A 27,787-nucleotide genomic window follows, 5' to 3' on the forward strand; every position below is an offset into this window, starting at 1 on the left:
GATTTAGATTTAGTTTGTTACTACTTTGAAGAACAACATTGTAACAAGATATCATATTATATTATTATATGTTTTATTGTAGAAAAAGGAAATGGTAACAAATTGTAAAATAAATGTTATGGAGTAAATGCTACAATATTTTCCACTGAAGTGTAGTAAAATGTAAAGTGAAATAAAATGCAAGTACTTGTTAAGTAGGAATTTCAAAATTGTACTGAAGTACAGTACTTGAGCTCCAGAATAGCCAGTAAAAATGTATTCCCAATGGATTTTTGCAAGGTCAAGAATAAACTTAAGTTTGAAAAGATAGCACGAAGCTATATCATGGGAAAAATCTGAATATGAAAATCCTGGCAGGGATCAACAGATTATTTAAATTGTTTGAAATAAATTCTAGTTAGCAAAGTTAGATCAGAGTATTAATTTTCAAGTAATCGAACATATGTAAAACTGAACAATACATCAAATTCAATTCAATAAATATAATCTTATGTAATGTATATGTATGTATCTTAGTGCAATTTTCAGCAGTCTATTGTATATATTGTCCCCAATTTAACATAGTTGTTTAGAGTGTTAATCCTTTTTTATATTTCTTCTTGTCTAAATTGTCAATACTTTTACATTTCTTGTTAATATTGCTTGTTTCTATTTATTTTTATTTTGCTGACACTTCTTTCTGTTTTCGCTGTACACTTTTGCTGCTGTTACACTGAAAATGTCCCCATTGTGGGACTAATAAAGTAATACATAATCGAATATAACCTAATTTTATTTTATCTAATCTAATCTAATAAGGTCCTGGTCCTGGTGGCAACTGTAGCTCAGTCTGGGGACTTGGCTTGGAAAACTGGAAGGTAGTCAGTTCAAGACCTGCATGGATACAGATTGTTAAATAAATGGCACTGCTGAAGTGCCATTGAGCAAGGAACTCAACTCCGAACTGCTTGGTGGCCCCTGACTGACTAAGGGTCGTGTGTGTAAGTAACACGGAGAGAAGATAAATAATTTCCCCCCTGCGGATATACAAAGTAATCCTACTCCCAGTACAGTAAACTACATGCTGCAATGTCTCAACTCATCCAACAGGTGGCAGCCTAAGGGCATGAACTGCTCTGAAGCTGCCAATGTGGGGACCTACTGCAAGTTACATTATGGGGGACACTCAGTGATGGGAAAAGTATTAGGATCCCTTACTTCAGTAAAAGTACTAATACTACAATGTGAGATTACTCCACTACAAGTAGAAGTCCTGCATTTAAAACTTACTGAATTTAAAGTACAAAAGTGTATGAAAAAATGTACTTGAAGTTTGAAAAGTAAAAGTACTTGTTATGCAGAACAGCCACGCTCAGATTGTCAAATATATTATTAGATTATTATTATTGATGCAGTTATGTAAGCAGGGGTTTATTTTCTCAAGATAGGGCTCATTTTAACCACTAAATATACTGTTATATGGTTTATTTAATAAAATGTCTAATCACATTAAATAGATCATGTTTATATGTTCAATCTCGACCTGAAAAGTAATTAAAGCTGTCAGCTAAATGTAGTGGAGAAGAAGTATAAAGTTTCACAAAATGGAAACACTCAAGTAATATACACATACCTCAAAATTGTACTTGAGTACAGTGCTTGAGTAAATGTACTTAGTTACATTCCACCACTGGTGACACTGATGTATACAGTAGTAGAACAAGTATTAAGATCTTTTACTTCAGTTAAAATGCCACAATTAAAGAAACACTTTGTTACAAGTAAAAGTATTTAGGTACAATGAAGAAAATGTACTTAAATGTTGTTTTGGACAATGTCCCAACTATTTGGGGAATTGGAAAGTAGCATAAAATGATGAAAACACTGATGTACAATTTTGTAGTTTGTAGTAATATGTATATGTAAACATATATATTCACTTCCCTACACTTGATGTGTACATGTTCAGTTTGTCACAGAGTGAAAGTGACATGCAGGCATGTTCAAGTGTTAAAAGTTTTCATTCATGCTTGAAGATGAAGCTGAATTTTCCAAATCATCACAAACATTCCCTGTGACAGAGTACATTGAGCCTCTGTCCCCTGGCAGGGCTCATGGAAAGTCGTTGTCTGGTCAGTTTAGTAGATTAGGATAATGATATTAGACTGGGAGACAGTCACTATCCATCATCTACAGAAAACCAATGGTCATCTTCATCCATCTGCTCCACGGATTAGACTAATGACTTCTGTTAAAGCAAGGAGTGGCACCAAGGGAGACACAACAGTCATGGTAATTAACTTAATTGCTAAGGGGGTATGTACTGTGTATATACTTATACGATACTATATGTGTGTGTACTTGTATATCTGACTTTGTGAGGACCAATTTTAGTATATTATCTACAGACTGAGGACATTTTTTGAAAGTGGGGACATTTTGGCGACTTATTCTCATTTATTCAAAGGCCTGTTTGAGGGTTTAGATTTGGTTTTAAAAATTAACTTAAGGTTAGGGATACTCAAAATTTCTTAGCCTAACTTTGGAGCATTATTTAGCCCCCTTCCCAACAATATATCCTGACATGGCTGGTACCAATGGATTCATAAATGTAATTCCAGTAAATCATTAACTTTATCTTGAAAACCAACCACAGGATGGAACACTTATTTTGTGATCATTGTTTAAAGTTAAATATGTCAAAATAATTGCGTAATATAACAATATTGCAGACCAGATTTGGCGGTTAGTTGGGTATCACTGGCCTACATAATGAGTTACGTCAAAGAGTGGATGCAAGTACAAGAATATGGGTGTGTGTGTGTGTGTGTGTGTGTGTGTGTGTGTGTTTGTGTGTGTTTGTACAATGTTTTTCACAATTTAGGATCATTAATACATGTTACTAAACCCTGTATGCCGATTATGCACGTGTATTTGTGTTTGAACTCTTATTGAGACTTGCTACATGCCAGCTGTGTGAGCTCAGCAGTCAAGAACAGAGCTACGATAAGCTTCACTCTCACACACACACACACACACACACACACACACACACACACCTGCTACTGTGGTGTATCTCCAGCCTGCCTTTGAAGATCGTTGTTTACAGTGGATCCTTGGGCGGTGTGGTCATTATAAATCTTTGTCGGTTTGTTAGATGATGCTTTATTGTTCTTCTTATAGCTACAATAGCTTATATGATGCCTTTACAAAAGCTAAATGCAGCAGCTGAAGTAGAAGAAAACTGATTCCACATTTTTCATTCAGTTTGGGGAATAAATCAAATCAATTAAAATCAATAACTATATCAGGTACTAACATAACATTCTCTTTAGCTTTTAAGAGCACAACAGCACTCTATTGACCTCCACTCCATTTAACCTGAACTGCATCACAGTGAATGAATATAAAAGCCAGTTCCTGCCCTGAGGGCCACTTCTCCAAAAATACCCTACCTTTTTTTTTTTAACTGGAAAACTGCGGTCCTAACCTGCGTCAACATGCTATTGTCAAAGTAACTAACACCTTGTATCATGGCAACCGCTAGAGAGAGAGGAAGTCCAAGTGCTTGTGTCATTACAAGACCATGTGACTGGAGAATGTTAGTAAACAAGAAGAGCAGAAGGGCGGAGCTGCAGGACTGAGGGAGCAGCTGCATCCTGTAAGGCTTCATTATGGAGAACACACTCGTTCACTGGGTTATATCCTTCATATCCTTCTGAGACACATTTTCATGTTGAATGTAGGCCTTCTGTAGTTTTTCTATATTATTATATATGTCATATACCACTTATATATTTAAATATATTTATTCATTGATGTTCATACTACTACATGCAACAACCTATTTAACCTATTAAACATGATAAAATATATTTTCTCCAACGTGCAACATCTGTAAAATGCTTCAGGAAAACAAACAAACACAAAAAATATATATTAATAATAAATGCCAAATAGCAGAAATTTATGTATATAATGTCTATGATGTGTATCCCATGTACGTATATGTCTTATTTTTGATATTCTTTATTCTGTTTGTCTGTATCTTGAGCTGCTGTGACAACAACATTTAGATAAAGTCATCTTGTCTTGTCTTATCATATATGAGTTTTTTATTTATTTATTGTAAAACCTTATTTTCCTGGCTTCCCAGCAGTCAGAAACCTAAGTTTGAGAGCAAAACTAAAGACATTGCAATAAAAAATGGTCTGCTGTAGAAGTCTACTGTTTACTTTGTCCTCGTAAACCCATCTCAACACACACACACACACACACACACACACACACACACACACACACACCATTCACAAGACCAACCCTGAAGCAAACTGAGGTCAATTTAATCAGAGTAGCCCTGTCATGTTGGTTATTTCCCATATAAATCATATAAATCAGTTTTACAAATAATGGTCACAGGTGCAGTCTTGTGTCTCTTTTATGAGAATGACTAAGTGACTCTCTGCACACACGATTGATATCCAGAGCAGTGATAGAAACAGCTTATGCAATATGTGAAAACTGAACCGAAACATAAACAACATTTTCATTCCCCCAAATCCTCTTTGGGGGAAGCACAGTGTAACTTTAGTCGATTGGCTCATTCCTTTAAAAAAATGCAGAGATTATTTTCTTTCAAAGGCTGCTATTTAGTAAGTATGAGAGGGTAAGATTTATTTTCCATGAATTTAGATTGCTTTCATTAAATGTGCAGGGTAATACTTACAGCACAGTCTGGTTGGTCCTTTTAGAGGCCTATAAACAGGTACTTTCTTTATAATAATCAAATCATTCAAAGCTCACACCAGATACAGATATGTGTCTGCAAAGTGCTGTCCGTAGCACAATGAGCATGTAAAAGAAAGACAAAATGTAATGATGCACACATCCCGCTGTGCAACAACAACATCTGGACTCACCAGTTAGATCACAAAGCAACATGCAGAGTAAATGCAGGTGGTGAACTGCACTGATTTTATGAGCCTTTCTTTCAGCAGTAGATAAAGAAAGACCATAGTTCTGTAGAGTGCAATGTATATCCCTAGAGAGGATATCAACGCATTGTCTGTCATTAAAATATTAACCTGTAATTTATTCAACTTGGCATGTAGGTACATGAAGGACTTAGAGAGCCCAGACCTTTGCCAAGGCCAAGCCCGATCTCGCAATGTTAAGAAAAGTGAGAAATAATTCAGTTATCCACCCATGATTGAATACACTTCAACATGGACTGGGTTCTAAAACATAGCTGTGGGGAGTGAGGTGGATTTGGCTGCAGGTGTGGTGCCCTTGCCAGCTAACTTGCTAACTTTTTGCATTGGATTTGACTGTCCAAACCGCTACTGTATGTCACGTCACGTAGCAAATTCATTCACGGGGTAGCCCAGAGCTGCATTGTAGTCAAAACAATCACACTAAAAATAACTTTATGACAGTGTTGAATATAGACGGGGGTAAAAAATCGATACACTACAGTATCGCAATATTTTGTGTGACAATATAATATTGAATTATGACTGCCAAGTATCGACATTTAGGGTTCCAGTGGCTGGCGGGCCGGTAGTATTTCCGCCGTTTTTTTTTTGTTTTTTTTTGGAGGCCGTAGTGGGCTCATTTTTAGGACTATACTGGTATCATATGAAACTAGAAGATCTAAGGAATCTCTGCATTACGTGAGGATATCGTGTCGGGAAGTTGTCAAAATAACGCTGCAAAGATGTATTGTGACTCCAGTATCGGGATAAAATCGTATTCTGGGGCCTCTGCTGATTCCCACCTCTAGTGTTGAAGTTGTAATAACGGTATATCATCAAATACCAGTGGTGTGCTATCACCAATGACCAAGGCATCGGTATGTGACAACTTGGTAATGAGACTCAACATCTTTCTCCATGATAGCCTACTGCACCTTTAACTAAAGAAAACATAGGTCTGGTCGTTTTTGTCATTTTTTGGACATTTTAATGCAGAAATGACACATATTATAGCTTTAAGAAACAGCACAATTCATGTCTGACTGCCAGTGATGTGCTAATGAAGCTTCATTTACTATTTTCTTTACTTTCTGAGCCCCACAGATGGCACTCTTGGACTCAATAATTTGTAATTGAGTGTCCTTTCAACCATATGCTGGACAGACAGCACCATCTAGTGTGCTGATAACATAAAGGAATTGGTTCATGAAGCTTCATTTTTACATCACTCGTGACATAATGTGCAATATCATGTAAATAATCATAAACATTCTGCATGTACTCTTACACTACTTATACTTCAGATCTGATAATGTAAACATTACATATCTATAGGTCGGTCCTTGTCGCCTATTTATATTTTGATGATGCACACTGTTAACCTGATGTTGCTATTGTATTTTGCACCTTATTTGCACCTTCTTGGTAGCTAAAAGTTTTTATATTTGCACTATTTATATTTGCACATAACTCAATTTGCATTGCAACTGCTGTACAGCAATTAACCTAAAGATAAAAATCTAAAAATAAAGTTTTATTGTATCTCATCTTATCTTAAAGGGTCTAAAGGTTAGGGAGGCAACATTGTGACAGAAAAGGGCATTGGTTTGATCGCCGAAGCAGCAGGATGAATCTGGGTGAAGAAATGAAAGGAAACACTTGCCCCTCCTTTCGTTTCCATCTCTAAGGTGCCCTTGAGCAAGTCACATAAACCCCATGTGTTCAGATCAGTGGCCACCACACCAGACTGAAGTACTGACACTGGATAAGTTGGGGTGAAAAGAAAAAAAACAAATGTACGTAAATAGTGTGTGAAATGCTTTGATGGACACGTATCAAATTGACCAATTTCCTAGAATGAGCATGGGCCTGAACAAAGTATAGCACAAGAACAAAATGCCATTCTGTCAAATGGCCTTTAGGGTACAAAACGAAACCTATGTGCAGAGAACGCTCTTGTTTTTCTAAGCTGTGTCCTTCACACATCTCTCCGTCCCGTGTCAGGTTTGGGAAGCTGCAAGCTGAATATTCCCCCTTGGTTTGCCAAGCCAAACATCCAGCCATTTCCGCATGGTTTCACTTGACGTTATCTGTCTGAAAACAGACATTTCCACTACAACATAATGTAGTAAGGAGGTCGGAGTCATATATTCTTTGATTTAGTTTTAACCCACTTGGAGCACCAGATGGGCGAAATGCACTGCATGCAGACTGCAGAATGTGCCGACCATGTTAAAACATTCTTGATTCTCAGTTACTTTCCTGTGATTGTTTTTTGTTTCACATTTAACTTCAATGTCACCCAACTGGCACCTGCATAGACTAAGAAAACAAGAAAACAATAGAAGCGCAAAATAGGGCTTATGAAGCTCCTTCAGCTGAAAATATAACAGAAAGTATCTGTATGGCCATGACTTATCCATACAGTATATGCATGGTCCCATACAGTTTCTATTCTAATCAAGAGGACTGCATTATTCAAACCAATGCAAATCACTCATCATCGTCAATCTACCATTCTGTCTCTTCAGTAAACACCATTAAGGAAACTGAGAAGCTGTTAACCTTTAGTCTTACTGCGGCTTCCTCCCTCCTCTGTCACTTGACTGACTAAACCCTGACGACCCCAGGTAACCTCAGATGACCCGTCACTCAGACCGCTGATAGATGTTGTAAGAGATATTGGCTTCATTGTCCCAGCAGGTTGGAGCAGTTATTGTAGATTCCCTCAGTGGGAGAACCGAAATCATCTGACAGCCAAGTTTAGACTACAAGTCTGCTGAATGCAAATGATGTTTTCATATTAAGCAATGATCCATGACAGATTACTTTTTGGCTTTCCTTGCAAAGGGAGTTGAGACCTTGAATAGGAACCATAGAACAGAAGGGATTGGATAAGATTTTACATCTAACAAGATTTTAACTATAAACTGACTCACTGGGGAACACAAAAATCACACTGTGCAACTAGAAGGAGAACTCAGAGAGCCCAGGCCTCCGCCAATCCATGCCCTATATTGGGATTTAAACGAAAGTGACTTGGATTTTCTCGGAAATCTGAGATATGGGTTCTTTCTTGGCCCATGCTACACCTTTCCACCAAGTTTAATGAAAATCGGGCCAGTAGTTTCTCCATAATCCTTCTGACAAACAGTCAAACCAAATTCTCAATTGCTGATGCATCTGTTGAGGCACTGGAGAAGAAACCACAACACTCACTTTACCTTCGTAATGGCATTTAAAATGTATTAACAAAAGGTTTTGTCAGGTTTTGAAGCACCTGTCAAAAATGACTTTTTCTCATGCAAGAAGTTCTGTTTTCCTCTATTGAAACTCACGGTCATGAAATTATTTTGGGTAAGCTGCTATGACAGAGCGCACGACTAAGTGGCTGTGAGCGTCTAGGACATACTGTCGTCTTTTAATAAACAATAGATTTACAGATACTGGTCTAACACCAGACTGAAAGGCTGCCCTCTTTGGTTGAAAGTTATAAACCAGCTTCAGTTCTGAGAAAGTAATCTGAAGTACACCTGTACATCGTAGTAACGAGGTGAGAAGTTAAGCCACTAGAGGCCAGCAAAAACAAGATTTTTTAAAGCGGAGTTCGGGACCACCACTGTAGGTCCAAGAGCTGAAAGTGTGTGGACAGGTGACTGACCTCGGCAGATGAGTCCGTCTGTGCTGATGGTCTGTTTGCAGACGCTGCAGTGCTTGGCCTTCTTGAACGTCTTCACCCGGAACGTATGGGAATGAAGAGCCTCCAACTCCTCCGGCTGCAGATAAGAAAACCACGACAAAGACAAAAGAGGTGTTAAAATGTTGTGACCTGATGGCACTTCAAAGACTCCAGGTGGCGTGAGTCATTTTGGAGCAATTTATTGTTGTTTTTTGCAGGTGTGCAGATGTTTTGTTTAGAAACAAATGTTCTTAGCAATATGTGAAATCAACACCTGGCCACACAAGTAGATTACATGCATACATAGTCACACAGTCCTTGAACATTACTCCTTTCAGTGGCTTAGATCACTACATAAAATGGTCACAAAGTCCACCCAGGAAGTAGGTTTTTAGGGGCTTATGTTGGCAGAACAAAAACTAGAAAAAAAGGAACACAGCCTCCTAAGTTATTTCCCTTCTTTCTTTCACCCTTTTCCCCCCTCCTCCACCCCTTCCCAACTTTTGTCCTGTCATCTCATTTCCCTCCTTGCAGGTGTGTTACGCAACTCTTTGGAGAAAGTCCCTGACAGTGCTCCCCACCCCATTTAAACATCGCTCTGTGTCTGTCTGCAGCCTGCTGTTTTTCCTCTGCTGTATACCATCGCACCCCACCCCCCCTCAGTCCTTTTCCTGTCTGCTTTGTAAACTTGGCATTCAGCAACGCTGGAGAGCAAACAGAAAAGTCAAGCTTTGAAAGTTTGACTGTTTCCTGCCGTGCCTTTACGAGAAACCTGAATCATGTTTCCATTTGCCCCCTAATGACCGACCATGGGGGAAATGTGACATCATTTCTGTGGTGTATTTTCTCAGCTGGTCCCCATTTTTACTTTGAGGTTCAGCCCTGTGAGAATACTGGTCAAATGAATCCCCTGTAAGCCAGACAACCTTACCAAATCTGAATACTATAGTTATTATGTTGTAAAAGCATTCAACCACAAAAGTTTTTTACTGCAGATGAAGTAGAATCAAACGAGCCTGAAAAGTTCAAGATAGCATCAGCATTGGTAGATGGCGTCTTTCTAGATGCCCTCTGCACATGCACTGGTTGCAAAAAAAACAATATGCAGACAACAATAAAGCAAGATGGCATCACTTGAGGCTTTGAAACTGTTGTCCACAAACCAGTGTGTGACTATGTCCTCTGTTGAAAGGCATTTCCTGCAACCTATTAACCAATTGACTGGCTCAGCATTAGTGAGACAAACAACAGACTAAAGAAATACTGACCACTATGGTAATATTTGCATTCGGTTTGACTATCGCAGTTAAAAAAATGTATATAGTAATATCAATACACAAACAAACACCAGAAGACACAGGCAACATTACAGAACCTTCCAATATATAAACATTTATTAAAATTCTGTCTTTAATGTACCTTAGCAACAAGATCTCCAACCTAAACAACAGATGAGACCGTTTATATCACCCATAATGACACATATGAACGTTTCACAGCTTGAGGTACAGCCGAGTGTTCTTAAAATAGCACACATTATTATATATACATGTGGTTTTAAAAAATGGGTTGCAGTTTAGGTGAATTTAGGCAACAACAAAAAAACGGTTTAGGGCAAAAAAACATCCTGGTAAGGCGTTATAAAAGACAGTTTAACCAGTAAATAAATGTACTTAAATGCCGGAAGGGAGGTAGTTACGAGGGTGACGTGAGCCATGAAAGTAACTGAAGTAACGTAAACAATGTAAGTGGAGGACAGTCTTTGCAAGCCTTTTAGTCCTTTTTTCTGTGGCTCTAAAAGGTTTTATAAACATAATTCCCACAATAAAATAACAATACTGTCTCGCGATAAGTTTATGGGTAAAAATAAAGTTAAAGGGCTATAGGCTTGTTGTTGCAGTCCTCCTATTCTAATTAATCTGGTTTAACAGTAGAGATTACCAGCAAGAAGCACACAGCGAAGGGTAACATTTACACATGAGCCACTCAGTAAACACCCCGAACACACCCTCTAGCCATGTTTCATGGTCTAAAACATAAATGTGAGTCAGATTTTGCTGCCTTTACCAACGTCTTATATTGACGTTTCTGAGGGGAGACCAGTCTGACCTGAGTGCCCCTCATGTGCATGTTCTATACCGAGTTTATGAGAAAATGTGGATGTGGCAGGATTTGCCAGTTTAGCAGCGTCCAGCCATGAGGCTTCCATTAAGCGTGTGCATGCTGGACAGGGCTGAGAGTGGCCATGTGGTTGGCATTTTGGGGGACTACTCACAGGAATTTTCATATGGGGAGACCATAGCAAATCCAAGCACAGCGAGGAAAATGGAGCTGAAAAAATTCCCAGACTAACAACCATTTAACAGTAGCTTACAACCACTAATGACAGCTTTTTTTCTCTTCTCATCAATCCTGAAAGGCAACGTGTTGGAAAAGCGGCCCAGGGTGTGCAATCAGAGTAGAGCCTAACACTTGAATGATAAACCAGACGGAGGATCTGTTGGACTTTCCTCACTCCCCAATTCACTGAGTGTCCTGTTCTCTGTTATTAGCAGAAGGAACTGACTTAGCAGAAGGAAGGGAAAGCCCCCTATCTGTTCCTCATGATGTCTTATTCCAGACAGTGCAGGATCCAGTAACACAAAGCCTTCATACTGAGGCCATCATATGGACTCACATGAGAATCCATGTATTATAGGGCCACATGGAGTTTCAGAGACAGGTAGTTCAGAAGATAGAGTTTTTGTAGGGTTGAGTATTTTTGAAGGTGGATCCATATTCGTGACTACAGAAATATTTAAACAGATATGAGCACAAAACTTAGGGCAGTTTAACTCAGTAGAACCACGAGGATTTTTCTGGAAGAAATCCAAATGTGCACAGTTTTTGTAGATTTTTTCCAAGGCACCGCCATGCCACATTTTCGGCCTGGTGATTGTCATGACAAAAGGGAAGATATAATCATTTGTAAGAGATGTAAAATCTTTTCTCATTGTATTTTAAACTGCTGTGCAATTTTTTTGGAATCTAATAAGCCTTCAAAACCAACTCCAACTGGACTTACTTGATCACATTACATTGTCTCATCAGTACCAGAAGCATGCCACCAACACAGCTCCCTTAAATGGTACTGCAGCAATGTTTACCACTTTCACAATCTTATTTTAGTGTATTAGCATGATAAAATTTGCTTCTTATTGCTACATACAAAGTATTAATGAGATTGATGGGAATGGCATTAGTTTTGCATGTATTGCATGTGTGGTCATCAATTAAACCAATGGACAACAATATTTTCACCCCACAACGTCATTATAGAAGCCTTTTTTACCCCCAAGAGTGAAGTCATGACACTGTCAACTTATTGTCTTTGTTGCTTTGAGTTGGGAAGATTTAGGTATGAGGGGTAAGTCTGGTTAAGGCTATGATAAGAATATCATGTTAAGCCAATCAGAGGCAGGATAATGCTGTTGCCATCCATGGAAAAAAATGTCGCCAATGATCACCAAAGTCATGGGAATTCACCAGCTCGGGACCATTGAAACCAGTCACTTAAAAAAATAAAATTTCAACCTCATGTTGGCACTAGAAATAAAGCTATAATAAATAGATTTTTTTAGCAAGAAACAAACATCAAATAGATTTAATATATTTTAATGAACAGAAACCTCATTAAGATTCTGCAATAGGATGGTGCTTTGAATAATGTATATGGAATAATTACATCACCAATTCCCAAAAGTGGTGGTTTTCCACTATTCATGAGCTCATTTGTAGGTTCAGAAACTCAAACAGACTGATATCACCTCTGGTGTTTATGAAGCTCCATGTGACAGTTCAGTGTTTGTGTTTCAGGGCCACATGGCAACAGCAGGACAGCCGACCCTTCATTCCATCTCCCGGCTACGCCTCGACACGACATAACGTGATTAGCTTAATCTAGTTAGGCTGAAATAATGACCATGGCCGTGCAGGACGCGCCATGTTGGCAAGGGGGCTTTACTGTGGCGGGCTGGAGGTCTCCGCCTGGCATCCGTGCACACTGTTATCCAAGGCGCCGCCATGCCAAGGCTCCGGCAGGCACCTGCTGGGTTGGGAATCTGGATTTGGGTTTCAAGGGATTGGAAAGGGGTGATAAGTGGGTTTAATGGTACTCTGAGTCGGTGCAGTAATTGTGGATGAGTGTGTCTGTCAGTCACGCATTTCTCTGCTCTGTCACAGTGATACCACTTTGTGGGAATCGATACCTCGGGAATGAGATGGGACAAACGCTCTGTTTTGACCAAAAAACACTCCTTTGGGTTCTCTTCCACACTGTTCAGGAATCAACTGTCAACATGAAAGGACTCCGTGCTGTCAGAGTGAATATGACCCAGCCGCAGGCAGGTGTTAGAGGAACTCCCTCTTTAATCGCTTTTGTCAAACTGTCTACTCTCTAACCACATCACCCAAAACACTCATTAAGTCCACAGGAATGGGAGTTTTAGTCTGCGATGAAGTAATCTGTTTTGGGTGCAATTACCACATGGATGTTTGGGAAAGGACATGAACTAACAGAATGCTTTTGTTGTATTAGTTTCAGTGGTGGAATGCAACTAAGTACATTTAACAAGTACTGTACTTAAGTACAATTTTGAGGTATTGTACTTAACTTCAGTATTTCTATTTTATGTAACTTTATAATTCTACTTCTACTATATTTTGAGGCAAATCTTGGACTTTTTACTCCACTACATTTAGCTGACAGCTTTAGTCACTTTTCAGGTCGAGACTTAACATAAAAAACATGACACATTTGAAGTGACTAGACATTTTATTAAATTAAACCTCATAACAGCATATTGAGTAATCAAATGAGCCCTACCTTTACAAAATTAAAGCACTTATATAAATACATCAATACAAATAATGTAAAAATATATTAAAAATATATAAAAGAGTCTGAGTGGGTCCACTCTGCACAACGAGTACTTTTACTTTTGATACTTTAAGTACATTTTGATGATGATACTTTTGTACTTTTACTTCAGTAAGTTTTGAATGCAGGACTTTTACTTGTAGTGGAGTAATCTCACAGTGTAGTATTAGTACTTTTACTGAAGTAAGAGAATATTTTACTGAATATGTCTTCCACCACTGATTGCTTTTGCCTTATGAAACAATGTTGAGATGCATGAATTTAATCATAAACATCCAGCAAAAGTCTTTCTGTAAGAGAATAGCAATTAAAAACGTGTCCTGTCATGTTTTTCTGTGCTGTCCGACTATCATGACATAGAAACCATAATCCTCCATCTAATGGATGATAATAATGGTCCTCTGGGTTCACTAAAGTCATTAATTAAGGCTTTGTGGCACAATATGTTTTAAAACCTGCGAGACAACAGAAAATAATCTTCTTCTTTATTACAACTTTTCACCTCTCCTTCTCACGCAGCAGCTGTCTCGTATTGCACATTGTTTTCAATAACAGTTCAGTCATGTCTAAATAAAGCTGTAAACAGTGGTGTTCACATGATTTTCCCAGTTGGGAACTGATTTTTCCGATGATTCCAACACCACAGGAATACAGCACAAATGCCCCAATCACATAATGTCATTAGAGAAAAGTGGAGAATAATGTGTGTATCAGACCTGTGATTCAGATCCACTACAAGATTTGACAGAAACAGAAACAACATTGTGAAGATGTCACTTTGGGCTCTGAGAAAAAGTGTCCGATATATATATATATATATTATCGATGATAATATTGTTAATGTTGTTTTAACGATTTGCAATTTAACACTATCAAGTATTTCTCAATACTTGGTTGGGGCTATTTGACTTGAACTACTGGAAATGGACTTTTCCATCATATTCTAATGTATTGAACCTGTATAGCTGTATAACAATCACAGGGGACACCTTTCTGCTTTTAGTACTTTAGGTTCCTGTTCATATTTCACATTTTCAGCGCAGTAACAGAATACAAATCCCTGTATAGGGCTTAAAACTTAACTTGTGCTTTCAGTCTCTACCTCTTTCACACACACACACACACACACACACACACACTTATACACTTCTGTGTTAAACAGCCAGAATGTCTCAATCTAGGAGTCTATTCAGCAGCCACTCCTGAGCCTTCTCACACTCCCCCAGCCTCTCCCCATTCACACACACAGCTTATCCAGTAGGACGGACACTGGGGGGGTCCAGTCAGCCGCTGGTATGCCACTTGTCTTGTTTGCACATTTGTCCTTGTCTTATATCTGGGGGTAGAATGGGTGAAACGAGGTTCGAGGGGTATGTTGTAGATGGGGATACTCAAATCTGGAATTCACTCTGCTTTAAGGGTTTAATTCCCAATATCAGTGGAGTAGTTAGTAGTCCAACACATCCTTCTTTACAAAGCCAGACAAAAGAGAGATCTCTTGAGCAGGCCTGTCTATTTGAGTCCTCTTACCCTCAGCAGAAACCCAGGCTCTAGTCATTTAACCTCAAAATACTCTGTAAATACGGCACAGAGCAATATAGCAGGACGCTCCCTTTTGTGAGCCCTTAATTGTTTCCCATCATTAGCAATGCACCCAGCGCAGAGTTTGTTTATTGTTTGGGGGGCGACTCGAGAATACTGGGAGTCGCTTGGGGAGATATGGGTGCAGGGGAGAGGTGTGGGGGTGGGGAAGACAGAATTAAAGAGTTAAAGGCGGCCCTGCCGGAGACGTTGCCCTCGTTGATTATTTTCTGTTTCAACGTGTTGCAGGACTCATGCAAATGGACTCGGTCCTTCACATTCGCGTCACACTTCGGGCTCTCAAATGGGCCACAAAGGAAGGAAATGGTTTCAGACAGGCAAAGGGACCCCCGAAAGCTGGGGTCAGGGTGTACACATACCCCCCTCAGCTCAGGCACTGCAGCTCCTGGGAACAGACTCCCGTTCCCTTAGAGACGCACGCATAATCTCCTGCCTCACACTCATTAGCACGCATGGGCAAAACACACACCGATCAACACACTTCTACACACTCACATGCACAGACACATGCCCAGCCATCTCTCAAACGTCCCACACAGCTGAAAGGCCTTGAAGAAGAGTATGTATCTTTTAAAAATGTTGTATTGTGTGATTGTTATGGGCACAGTGGTGTGTGTGTGTGTGTGTGTGTGTGTGTGTGTGTGTGTGTGTGTGTGTGTGTGTATGTTTGTGTGTATGTGTATGTGTATGTGTGTGTGTGTGTGTGTGTGTGTGTGTGTGTGTGTGTGTGTGTGTGTGTGGGTTGGGCCCGTCTACAGCTGGCTGCTGCAGGATTTCTTCTAATTATCAGAGGCATTTCTGCCCCGTCATTTTTAATTTCACAGGAATTCGAGGAACCTTCTGGGAGGTGCCGTGTTGCCCTACCTGAGCTTAAGCCAAAGCTCTACTCCTGACATTACACACTAATGTTTTTGACAAAAAGTCCGCCTCAGCAATCCCCTAATTTGGGAGTTTATCCATGTTCTCAGAGTCCTAAGTTCCCCAGTTCTACACTGAAAACAATCAACAATCAACAATGTAAATTAACAGTAAAATACTGGCAGCAGGGTTGCCAGCATTCTACTGTTAATTTTACAGTTCCCTTACTGTTATCTACTTTACAGTATGTTACTGTGATAAAACCACATACTGAATTACAGAACAATGCTGCATTTTATTGATTTTTACAGTAGACTAAAACACAGTACAGTGCTGAAGCTAGTTGCAATACTGTTGCTGTATACAATGCAGTCATTTTTTGTAAATAGAGCACATTACTGCCTGAAAGCCAATTACTATGAATTAAGCGCTGTCCTCACTGTAACCTCAGTAATTTTAATATACCATATACTGAATTAGTTAGAAGTAAAATAGAGACTTAGAAAATATCATGTATATATCATATATTTTATGGGAAACGGCAAGCTACCTACAAATATTGCCAAGAATACATTATTTTCTACAGTATAATACAATTTTAATGGAAAACAGTATATTACTGTCACAATTTGGCTGTTTTCTTACAGCAATTTGTTACAGTGTATATTCTGTTAACATAAATTAGCCCTTCTGTTGTACTCAGGTCAAATTCGACCATTTCAAGTTGAAATATTTCATAAATGTTATCCCGTTAACACTAACATCTCTCCTAAAATCAAAGGCCGACTCCATCAAGCTACACAACAAAGAACAAGCTTGACAAGTTTTGGAAAATATAGAACATTTTTTTATAATTTTCTTGAGAATAAAAATATGGCTGTAGGTGGTTGGATGGATGACAAATAGGGCTGATAACTGCAAGGGTTAGTTAAGTTGTTTTTTTTGTGAGGTTGTAGGTAACTACTACCTCAATTCCAAAAAACATAGAACACCGTGTGAAACTGATGCATCAAAGAGAATATTTACATAAACAAAAGTTTATCAATAAATTAAAGATACTGTCTTCGAACATTTAAAATTTAATACATGCAGAGGTCAAATGTAACTAAGTACATTTACTCAAGTACTCTACTTAAGTATGATTTTTAGGTACTTGTACTTTACTTGAGTATTTCCATTTTATGTAACTTTTACTTGTAGTGGAGTAATTTCACAGTGTGGTATTAGTACTTTTACTGCTGTAAGGGATCTGAATACTTCTTCTACCACTGAATACGTGTCAAAAAGAAAGAGACAACTATTGCACATGGTTTTAGACAGTCTCCAAACTTTTTGCAAATCATATCTATAATATGACTATAATATAGTCATATTGTCACATTGTATTTGAGAGAAGGCAGACATCTCCAACAATCTGCCAGTCACACCAAAACAATCTAGACTGATAAACTACAAATAAGTGTAAAAATATGTATTTTTGATTTTAAGATGAACTGTCCCATCATCATCTGAAACACTCATGAGATCATGTTTATTTCTCGATGATTATGTGCAGCTGTAAGTGAGCAACATGTATTCCAGTTTTTTTCCGTGAGCATCAGCAGAACAGGACAAGAAAAAATAAGTACCTGGCACAGACAGCCAGGGAAAGTGTTAATCACATATGGTGGCCCTGAGAGCTCACAGCGCTGCAACTTAAGAAAACACATGCAAATACACAAAACACAAGCAAATTGAGAAAACATGCTGCAAAGACCACACAACAACAGAAGTGTTTCCAGAGGACACTTAAAAGTGATGCACACGTCTGGACACGTTTGTGATATTATCGCGTTATTTCAAGATAATTATTGTTATACCGTTATAATGTGAAATTATCACATTGTTTCATGATAATGATATTTTCATGTTAAACAAATGAAATAAATGAATGATACACGTTTTAGTTGGTCTCTCAACAGCACAAAGTTGGCCTTGGTCTTGCTGGCCTGCTAACGTTAGCATGCTATCGATTGCTGGCTAATGTTAACATGCTACTGATCGGCTGTTAATGTTAGCATGCTATGATTGTTATAACGTGAAATTATAATTATCTTGAAATAACGTGATAACATCACATGCGTGTCCAGACGTGTGCATCACTTTGAAGTGTCCTCTGGAAACACTTTTGTTGTTGTGTGGTCTTTGCAGCGCGTTTTCTCAATTTGCTTGTGTTTTGTGTATTTGCATGTTTTCTTAAGTGTGCATCACTTTTAAGGGTCCTCTGGAAACACTTCTGTTGTGCTCTGATCTATGTGCAGCGCGTTTTCTTATTGAGTTGTGTTGTGGTCTTTGCAGCGTGTTTTCTAAATGCTGAAATTGATGAATATGTTTTCTCAATTTGCTTGTGTTTTGTGTATTTGCATGTGTTTTCTTAAGTTGTAGTGCTGTGAGCTCTCAGGGCCACCGTACATAATAAATAATTCTGGGTTTTAGAATCAAACTGTTGACACTGAGCAGTTTCAGTAATGTTATAGTATGAAGATAAATCCTTCCAGACTCTCAGCTCCGCGACAGACATTCCAGCTGAATAAGGTAACCGAGGCTGTTTTTCTCCTCAACGTTCACAACTCAAAACTATTACATCAACTGCTTCAAAAGTGTGACTCATACAGAGACTTAACTACACACACACACACACACACACACTGATCTGACCTCTGATTACACTGGCATTCACTTTCAGCACTTCATGCATTACCTCACACATGGAGCCATGTTTGCATGTGTTGAGTGCACATGCATACTCATTCTCATTGCATGCATTCTAAAAAAAAAAACAGATGAAAACACAGACGACAAAATGACATCGCTGTTGTTTAGGTTACCACTGGATGATTACTGACATCATTACAATTATCATAAGTATCGTTTTGACTGTCTGAAAAACTGAAGTTAACTTTAGGAGATCGACTATCGAAGGGTCAGGGAGCTAGAAAACAATGAGGGTCTCTCTACCAATGCAGTGGTGAAATGTAACTAAGTACATTTACTCAAGTACAGTAATAATTACAATTTTGAGGTACTTGTGCTTTACTTGAGTATATCCATTTTATGTAACTTTATATATCTACCTCACTACATATAGAGGCAAATCTTGTACTTTTTACTCCACTACATTTAGCTGACAGCTTTAGTTACTTTACAGGTTGAGATTTAAAATTTAAAAAAAAATGGTTAAAATATGGTAAAATACTGGCAACTGTGGTTTACTTCTTCGTAAAAATTACAGTGAGTGGATTTTCTAATGTAAATTTAAATGTTAATATCAGCAAAAACTGTAATTTAGACTGAAAAGTCCCTTCGTGTCTTTGTGACAATATGGTATTTCTCCATTCATTTTACATGAAAATGTTATATTTTTACAGTAAAACTGTGTTTTCTACAGTTTTTAAATGTTTTGTACTATTCCTTGATTTAGTGTCTACGACAGTGATATGCATTTTTTAATTTTATGCCCTATTTCTCATGCAATTTGACAGTGTTTTACTGTAATTTCTACAAACATTTTTTAGTGTAGACTGACAAACAACTTTCTACTTCTTTCCCTTTAAAAATGGAACATGTAGAGTTACTGACCAGTGCAATGCACCTGCAAAGGCATACATAATAATAAACAATGCACAATATCATTTTTAAATATCTGCTTTAGAAAATGATTTATGAGGCCTGAAGGATATGCAACATTGGAACAAAACTTAGTTTGACCCAACAAGCCTGAGTTTTAACAGAAAAAAATCCTATTTTTCATATTGACTGTAAAACACCAGGTCATTTAACAGGTTTAACTGTTCACAGACTTTATCAACACTGACAGACGGTAAATGGACAGACAGAATGGTGGACTGACTGGCAGACAGACAGACGAGCGACAGATGAGACAGACAAGCACAAGCGGCCTCGCCTCCCACTCTGTGTCCCAGTGATTCCCTACAGTTTGATTGAAGTCAATGAAAAGCATATACACAAACACACAGGCCCCCTGCCCCCCGCCCCCCGCCCCACCAATCAGAGCCTATTGTTCGTCCTGATGGAGCCAGAAGACTGAACGAGACCTCTCCAGTCAACTGGGTTAATCAGCCAGTTAGCGCTCTGCCGTCTCTCATATGGGACACCATATGCATGGGTGGACATTTTAAGAAGACGTACCGGGGTCACCGCCACATGTCTCCATCTGTGACTCCGTGTGTCTCCTATGTTTGTGCATGTGACCATTTTTCCTTCAGATTTTTGCAGAAGTTCCTCCCGGCACATCCCTCCTCTGCTGTTTAGTCCTACCCCACGTCCCACAGGGCATGTTTCCTCTCCACAAGCCAGCTATTCTTCATCTTTCCCAACTGAACAGGAGCCAGAAAAGGCCAGATGACCTCTGACCTATCTTCACATCTCTCCTTCCCCTCTGCCTGACCTGCTCCCTCCACACCCTGCCCTCGTCTACTCAAGACTTTCCTGAACTCCAGCTGTAAATCCAACTCATCCTCCGCTCGTCCACCTTTGCCTCCCTGCTCCTCGCGTTGTCATGTGACTATAAAGAAGCCAAATAGTTTCTCTGCACTGGAGGTGCATGGGAAAGTCTGAGAGAGGCCGCAACTTTGAACAAAAAGGAAACCAATGAAATATTTGTGCGCGCAACTACAGAGCTTTGTTTCATGATGCATGATACAGTTACGTCAAAACACTGCACCAACATACACACACACACACACACACACATATGCGTTTGTGTCCATCACTTTTGGCAACATTAGATTGACTTCCATTCATATCCTGGAGACTTACCCTAAATCTAACCCGAACAACTTCTTCCCTAATCCTGACCCTTAACCCAACCTTAAATCAAGTGTTCATGTCATGATTCACTTCATTGGGACTTGCATTATGTCCAAACAAGGAAGGCGAGTCTCCACAATGCAAACACTTTTATGTCCCCACAACACAGGTTCTCTGCAGGTTTAAAAAGTCAAATTTATGACTTTTTAAGACTTTTTTTAAGACCATAATGAATACAATTTCAGACCCATTTCACATCCATACTGGAAAAACAGTACAAAAGACATAAAGAAAATCTGAGGCCTGGAATTACTTTCATAGTATATGAATTTATCCACAGATACAGCCATCTTACAAAAGTCATTTGGCTTTGCTGTGGACTTTTCCAGATAAGTTCTGATCAAGCTCCACAGGTACTTAGGTCCATTTTGTAGTTATGTAACAGCGTCCTCAAAAAACGAAACATTTTAAAGCGAGACTGAAGTTTATGCATTTGTTTTTTAAAAAGTTAAGACATTTTTAAGACCTTTCAAAATCATATTTAAGATATTTTATGAGATTTTAAGATAATCTTTGACATTTTAAGGCCTTAAATTCAAGTTAGTGGATTTCAGACGTTTTAAGACTCTTTAAGACCCCCAGATACCCTCTATGTAAATCTTACAAACTCACACACACAGCTGGAGACACGCCCACAGAAGTGGATGCAGTATTAGAAATGCTGGAACTAGTTGTGTTTCCATAAACATGTTTCATGGGCATTTTGACCTCTCACATGAAAAAAGCTGAATAGAAATGACAAAAAATAGATAAAGTAGTAATCAATGTGCCAATCAATCAGCCATGTGGAGCCTATAGCACCAACTTGAATGAATTAACTTAACACCAACTTAATGAAACTGCGCAAGTTAGTTTATTCACTCCAAATCAGAGGGGAATGCATCAAATTCACATTTCCTTTTGCTACATTTCAAAAGTTTGCTTTAAATTGCTTTCACAACTGACTGGAAACATGCTGTTTTGAATTTAGTAGCTTGCAAAGTCCATTCTTTGTCTGTACAAACTGTAAGACAAAAATGAAATGCCTACAATTCCCAAAATTCAGCTCAAGCATCTTTTATTATATCTGCAATGCCACCTAAATGCCCACTTCTTCCCATTTTGTAGGCTTTCTGTTAAAAAACAAACAAATCTCGATTCCAATCAGAGACAACCCTAATAATGTCATCATGTTTTTCGTAGGACTGAGGTGTAACATCAGTGCAGTGCCACCTCCATCTAATAAGATAACATACAAGCAGACTGGTAGAGCAGGTGGGAGACAGAGAGCGTATCACTCATGACATAAACTAGATGTCAAAATCAAATGGCTCAATGACTCAACTCTCTCAGGCAATAGTGCTATATTTTATTTGTCGTTTTTATAAGAAATAAAAACTAAAATACTGAACACAATCAGAAAGAGATTGTTTTCTTGGAAATGTAAGTGGTTATTAAATGTCACTATGAATTTTACCTTACATGTTAAACACTGAACCTTCAGCATGAGATAGAATGTCACATCACTAAATCCTTCAAACCCCAAAGTAAATTTACATACTAAAACGTTGTATAAAGCAGAGACAAGCACGGAGACGTTCCTCTCCCAAAAAACAACCCCAAGTGCATGTACACCAGGTAAAAACGCACCATATGTACGTTAGTATGGTTAACCACACCCTCTAATGCCCATAGTAATAATTAAGGATGACAAGTGATGTTATGTAGTGGAAAAGCAAAAAGATACAGAGTATAAAGAAGGACAAAGTCCGCTCAGGGTGCGTGGGAGGGGCGACAGTTGGGTCAAACAAACACAGTCCTTTGACCCAGGAGACTATGTTGGAAAAAGTCAACATTGTTATTTTTACCATGTGTAGCTCATCAAGTCTACATCACGCTTTATGTCATCTACACAACTATCTCTCTCCCAGTATGTCCTTGTATTTTACTTTTTTAACTGTTTTGCTATGCCTTACTTTGTACTTTTTCCCCTTTTTAACCCTCCTGCGGGTCAAATTGACCCATTTCAAAGTTTAAAAATCTAAAAGAAATAGTTTAAAGTATTTTTTCATGAAAAGAAAACATTTAAAATTGTAAAAAAAATATATATTAATTTTTTTTAAATAATGTCATGTAAAACCATTGCATTTTATATGTAGGTCTCTCCAATGTGCATTAAAAATAGTTTAAAAATGCATTTTTTTGTGAAAAACTAGTGAAATATCCTCATTGAACCTCATCGGTAAGAGGTAAAGAACACCATTGAACTAAACAGTGATTAAAATGGTTAGTAATGGAGTTATTAATGAAATATAAACCATGTTTATTGGGATTTTTTAGTTTTGGATAATTAAACATTAGTGCTGTTCCTGAGAAACAAACACAACAGGAGGGTTAAGCGAGTAGTCTGTTGCCTAAACCTAACCAAACTAAAACCGTTTTACACCAAGAAACATTTGAAACAGCAATGTTACATTTAGGTGAGGACGTGTTGAGCTCCTGCTACCTGAAGGGGAACAAATTTAGGAGACACTGTTCTGGGTCTTATTTTGTTTGTGCTCGTTTGGTTTGGAGGACTTGTTGACAAAATCAGAAAAGGAACAGTCTACATCCTTCACCGCCCAGGAGGTTTATCCACATAAAGTAAAACCTATGAGTCATTTGCTCCACAATTAAGGGACTGGATTCATTCCGCCCACAACAAGAAATGGCAAGATAAAGTTATGAATGTGGGGAATTACAAGTTTAAACAACAAAAGAAGGATTTACTAGAGGCTTTATTTAAACAAACACAAACGCCTACACTACTTCTCTCTGCCGATCCCCATATTTATCCCCTTCTGACTCCATCTGATGCTAATTAGCTATTATCTGTGCAAGTCTAAACATTGTATGCATCTGTGTTTGTCCCTGCTGCATATACCTCAATTTGTTATGACTAATATTCAATCTGAGATAGAGAAATACTCCCAGCTCCAAGTTGCATGTTTACCAGAAGTTTAATTTCCTCATATTCCCCCCAGCAAACTTATACTTACAGTCATGGAAAAAATTATTAGACCACCCTTTTTCTTCAATAACTTGTTTATTTTAATGCCTGCTACAACTAACGGTGCATTTGTTTGGACAAATATAATCATAACAACAAAAAGTTCACAAGAGTTTAATTGAAGAGCTGATATCTAGGCATTTTCCATGGTTTACTTGATAATGATCTGGTTATTATTCATTTTTTCCATGACTGTAGTTATAATATTCATGGGTAAATATCAGTGAGACTGAGAGGTGAAAAGTTACCATCACACAACAGAAATGCTACCACAAAGTATAAAACTAGTGATATTTTATATATTTTTTATATTCAGTTCTGCAGTGTCTTCTTAATCAGAGAATAGATCGAAATTATTCCACAAATAATAACAAATAATCCTGGCTCCAATTAAAGGTTTTAACCAGCTTCTCCTGAATGACCAGTCACAATACACACAGTTTGAGGAGGAAGTGTCTGTGGATCCCCTAATTGTAAGCAGCCCACTACAGAACAAGTGCAACAGGCAACAATTCACAGCTAAATACCAGAAAGACGAGAGCTCTCTTCTTTCTTTTCTTTTTTAAACATTTCCTTCCTCCCTTTTCTTCCGCTCTCTGCTTCCCACTAACCAAATGGCCTTACAATGAACAGTCACCTGCTTTTCATTTGGGGGAAAAATGCACCCCAGGCATTCCAGTCTCTCCATCAATCCCCCTCTGCTCCCCTCCTCTCTAACTCCACTCTCTACATGCATTTCATCTCAGTGAGGTGGATCCCAGGGAGGAAATTACTCAGTCATCCAGAAGCAAAGGGGGGAAAAATACCTTCTTTTTCACAGGCCATCAGCATCACTGAGAGAGTAACACACAGTGGTCATCTTGTCTTGGTTGTCAGGATTTGGTACTTATTCAACTCTAGAGTAGAGGGAGATGGGGGTTTTTTGTGTATGAGGGGGCAATATAGATTTAAACTCAGCAACCAGCATGAAAATAGACACACAATCTATCAAAATGTATTCTATCGTTTTTGCACTATTTTTTCGAAGAAACCAAAGTTGTACAGTGTTACTTTAATTATCTTAATTGGCGACTTTATTCCTAATTTCCTGTATCACTGACCACTGAAACTGCTGACTACTAAAACATCGAATTCGGTGGTAGTGGTGCGTAACGCGTGAAAATTATCTCAAAAATGAGAAACATAAAACGAAAACAAAAAGTTTGGATTCTAGAAATTCATATAACATCTAACTGGTTAAAAGGCTGCCCAAAATACATCTTCGTATTCTATTTGTGTATGAGGGGGCAATATAGATTTAAACTCACCAACCAGCATGAAAATAGACACACAATCTATCAAAACTAGTTCTATCGTTTTTGCACTATTTTTCGAAGAAACCAAAGTTGCACAGTGTTACTTTAATTATCTTAATTGGCGTCTTTATTCCTAATTTCCTGTATCACTGACCACTGAAACTGCTGACTACTGAAACATCTAATTCCGTGGTAGTGGTGCGTAATGCGTGAAAATTATGTGAAGTTACGTCAACAAACGGCAGACTTTCCACCCAGGAAAACGGGGTTTGTGTCCCATGTGAAAACAAAAGTAAGCAACTATTTACATTGTTTGCGTAAAGCCCTTTACATACTCCACAAGAACGGAGAATTTGTTCTTCTTCTTGAGGTGGCAAGAACAAGAAAAAAGAAACTCCACTGCAGAACTCCTGGGAAGTCATCATAGGGCCCTCCCAATTTCTGACCAATCAAACAATAGTTCTTGGACACCACACAAGAAAAAAGTTCAGCCCAGATGACGCATCAAGAACAGAGAAATTTGTTCTCTCTCCCACGGCTGCAAGAACAAAATTACATCATTCTGATCTTGCAGCTTTAGGAGAGAGAACAAATTTCTCTGTTCTTATGGAGAATGTATTAACTTTAACTGACAAATCCTCCATGGCTCACGTCACCCTCATACTACTTCATTTCCGGAATTTACATATATATATTTACTTTTTAAAATGCCTTACCAGGAAGTTTTTTGCCCTAAACCTAGGTCAGTGGTTTTGTAGCATAAATTCACAGAAACTGCAGCCCTTTTTTTTTACTGTGAACCGCTGTTTCGAGAAATGGCCACGACTTCTTAACACAGAATTTCATGCTGGTGGCTCATTGGTCTTAAAATGAGATGTATGCACATTGTTGGTGCTATGACATCTTGAGGCAGAAAGGAATTGCGCCACTGAAAGTGGAGTTAGACATGCCCTAAAAGCACCTGTGGCATGTGCTTCAGGCCTAAAGAGTGTTAAAACATGGCTGTAGTGATGACAATGTCAACCGGATAGTACATTTACTGCCATGAAATTTGGTACCAATATTCAAACACTCATGGTTCCCATTGTCTAATTTGTGCAATATTTTGGCTTGACACAGCCATAGCTGCATCATGTTTAGTGCTAATTAGCAAACATTAGCATGACAACATGGTAAAATAAGATGATGAACAATTATATGAAGATTACATCTGCTAAAGATGCTAATATATAGCATGTTAGCATGTTGACGCTAGCATTTAGCCTATGAGTGCAGCTTCATAGAGCTGCTAGCATCGCTGTAGACTCTTTTTCAAGTTCCTCAATTGAGGCTTTTTCAATTTTTTTCAATACAAAAAAACAAATAGTTTGGATTCTAGAAATTCATATAACATCTAACTGGTTAAAAGGCTGCCCAAAATACATCTGATTGAGCCAAAGTATGAAAATATTGAATATTGAATGAAATACCTTTTTATTGAATGACTGTGTCTTTTCCATTATTTAATCCAAAAACACTAAAGTGAACCCAATGAAAAAAACAACTGCTCGTGTGGTTTTATGAGGTGATCTTATCACCCAAAGCCCCTCAGGCATGTCAGGGGCTGAAAAAGTTTGCAAAGTAAATGAAACAAATGTTATAGCGCCAAAACAAACGACACAGTGCTTGTTAAGGTTCCAAAGAGATTTTGTGATGTTTTGTATGAGAATGAACCCAGGTTAGTCCTTGAATGTCTTTATCCCCAGAAAACTACGCAAGTCTTATGAATGTAAGATACAAATTACTATCTTTAGATTTCTTTGACCTATGTAATGTAGAAAGTATCACCATATTTTGCTTTAATTTGTTAATATGTCCAGCTTTTCCCCATATATCCACTTCTTCTTCACTTTTCTTATACCTTCTCTTTATTTAGTGTTGTAGTCTCCAAGAAAATGTCTCATCATGATTGTTAAAAATGCTTTATTATAGTTGGAACACAGTGAGATTGTGATCTCCTGGCCTGGGTTCAGATATTAAATCCTACAGCAAATCCATATTAAGCAACTAATAAAAGTTCTGTCTCATTTGTTTTCATTGATGATCTGAAAATCGTTGCAGATAAGCTTTCTGTTTTAAGAAAACAAAGCTCAAAACTTTTTCTCACAGTGTTGCGATGAAGCAGTCTATGAAAATAAATCACGTACATGTGGAACAAAGACGGATACAAGCCCCTCCATACGAACAGCCTCTGCCAATAACATAGATTCGGTGGGATAAAACAGGTTTAATCAAAGACAGCCAGAGTTCATCATATGAGCCAGCTGCCAGCGGAGAACAGCACGTGTTCCAGATCGTGCTGGGCTGGCAGAGACTCCGGCTCTTGGACCAGACCGAAGAAACTAAATCCATAAAGCAAAATGTTTTCTGGGAAGGATGGGGTTGACATGTTTTCTAGGGATTTTGTTCTTATGATTAGATCTCATCATTTCCTGTTCTCCCAAACTAGATTTAAATCATTTCTGGACTATGTCCTAAAAATACTTCAAATAAGGAAAATTCAAATAAATCCAACAAATCACTTGTGGCACGAATGATAAAAAAAAA

At 38.3% G+C, this 27,787-nt stretch overlaps 1 protein-coding gene across 1 annotated transcript in view; it reads right to left on the bottom strand.

Moving 5' to 3' along the window:
- Positions 1-27,787, bottom strand: part of tns1b (tensin 1b) — a 196,481-nt gene that overhangs the window by 157,691 nt on the left and 11,003 nt on the right. Inside the window, exon 2 of the mRNA XM_059342440.1 lies at positions 8,614-8,728. Within this exon, the coding sequence (XP_059198423.1) occupies positions 8,614-8,728 (115 nt within the window). The remainder of the gene's footprint in view (positions 1-8,613; positions 8,729-27,787) is intronic.

Source organism: Centropristis striata, chromosome 10 (genome assembly GCF_030273125.1).
Source record: "Centropristis striata isolate RG_2023a ecotype Rhode Island chromosome 10, C.striata_1.0, whole genome shotgun sequence".
Lineage (NCBI taxonomy): Eukaryota > Metazoa > Chordata > Actinopteri > Perciformes > Serranidae > Centropristis > Centropristis striata.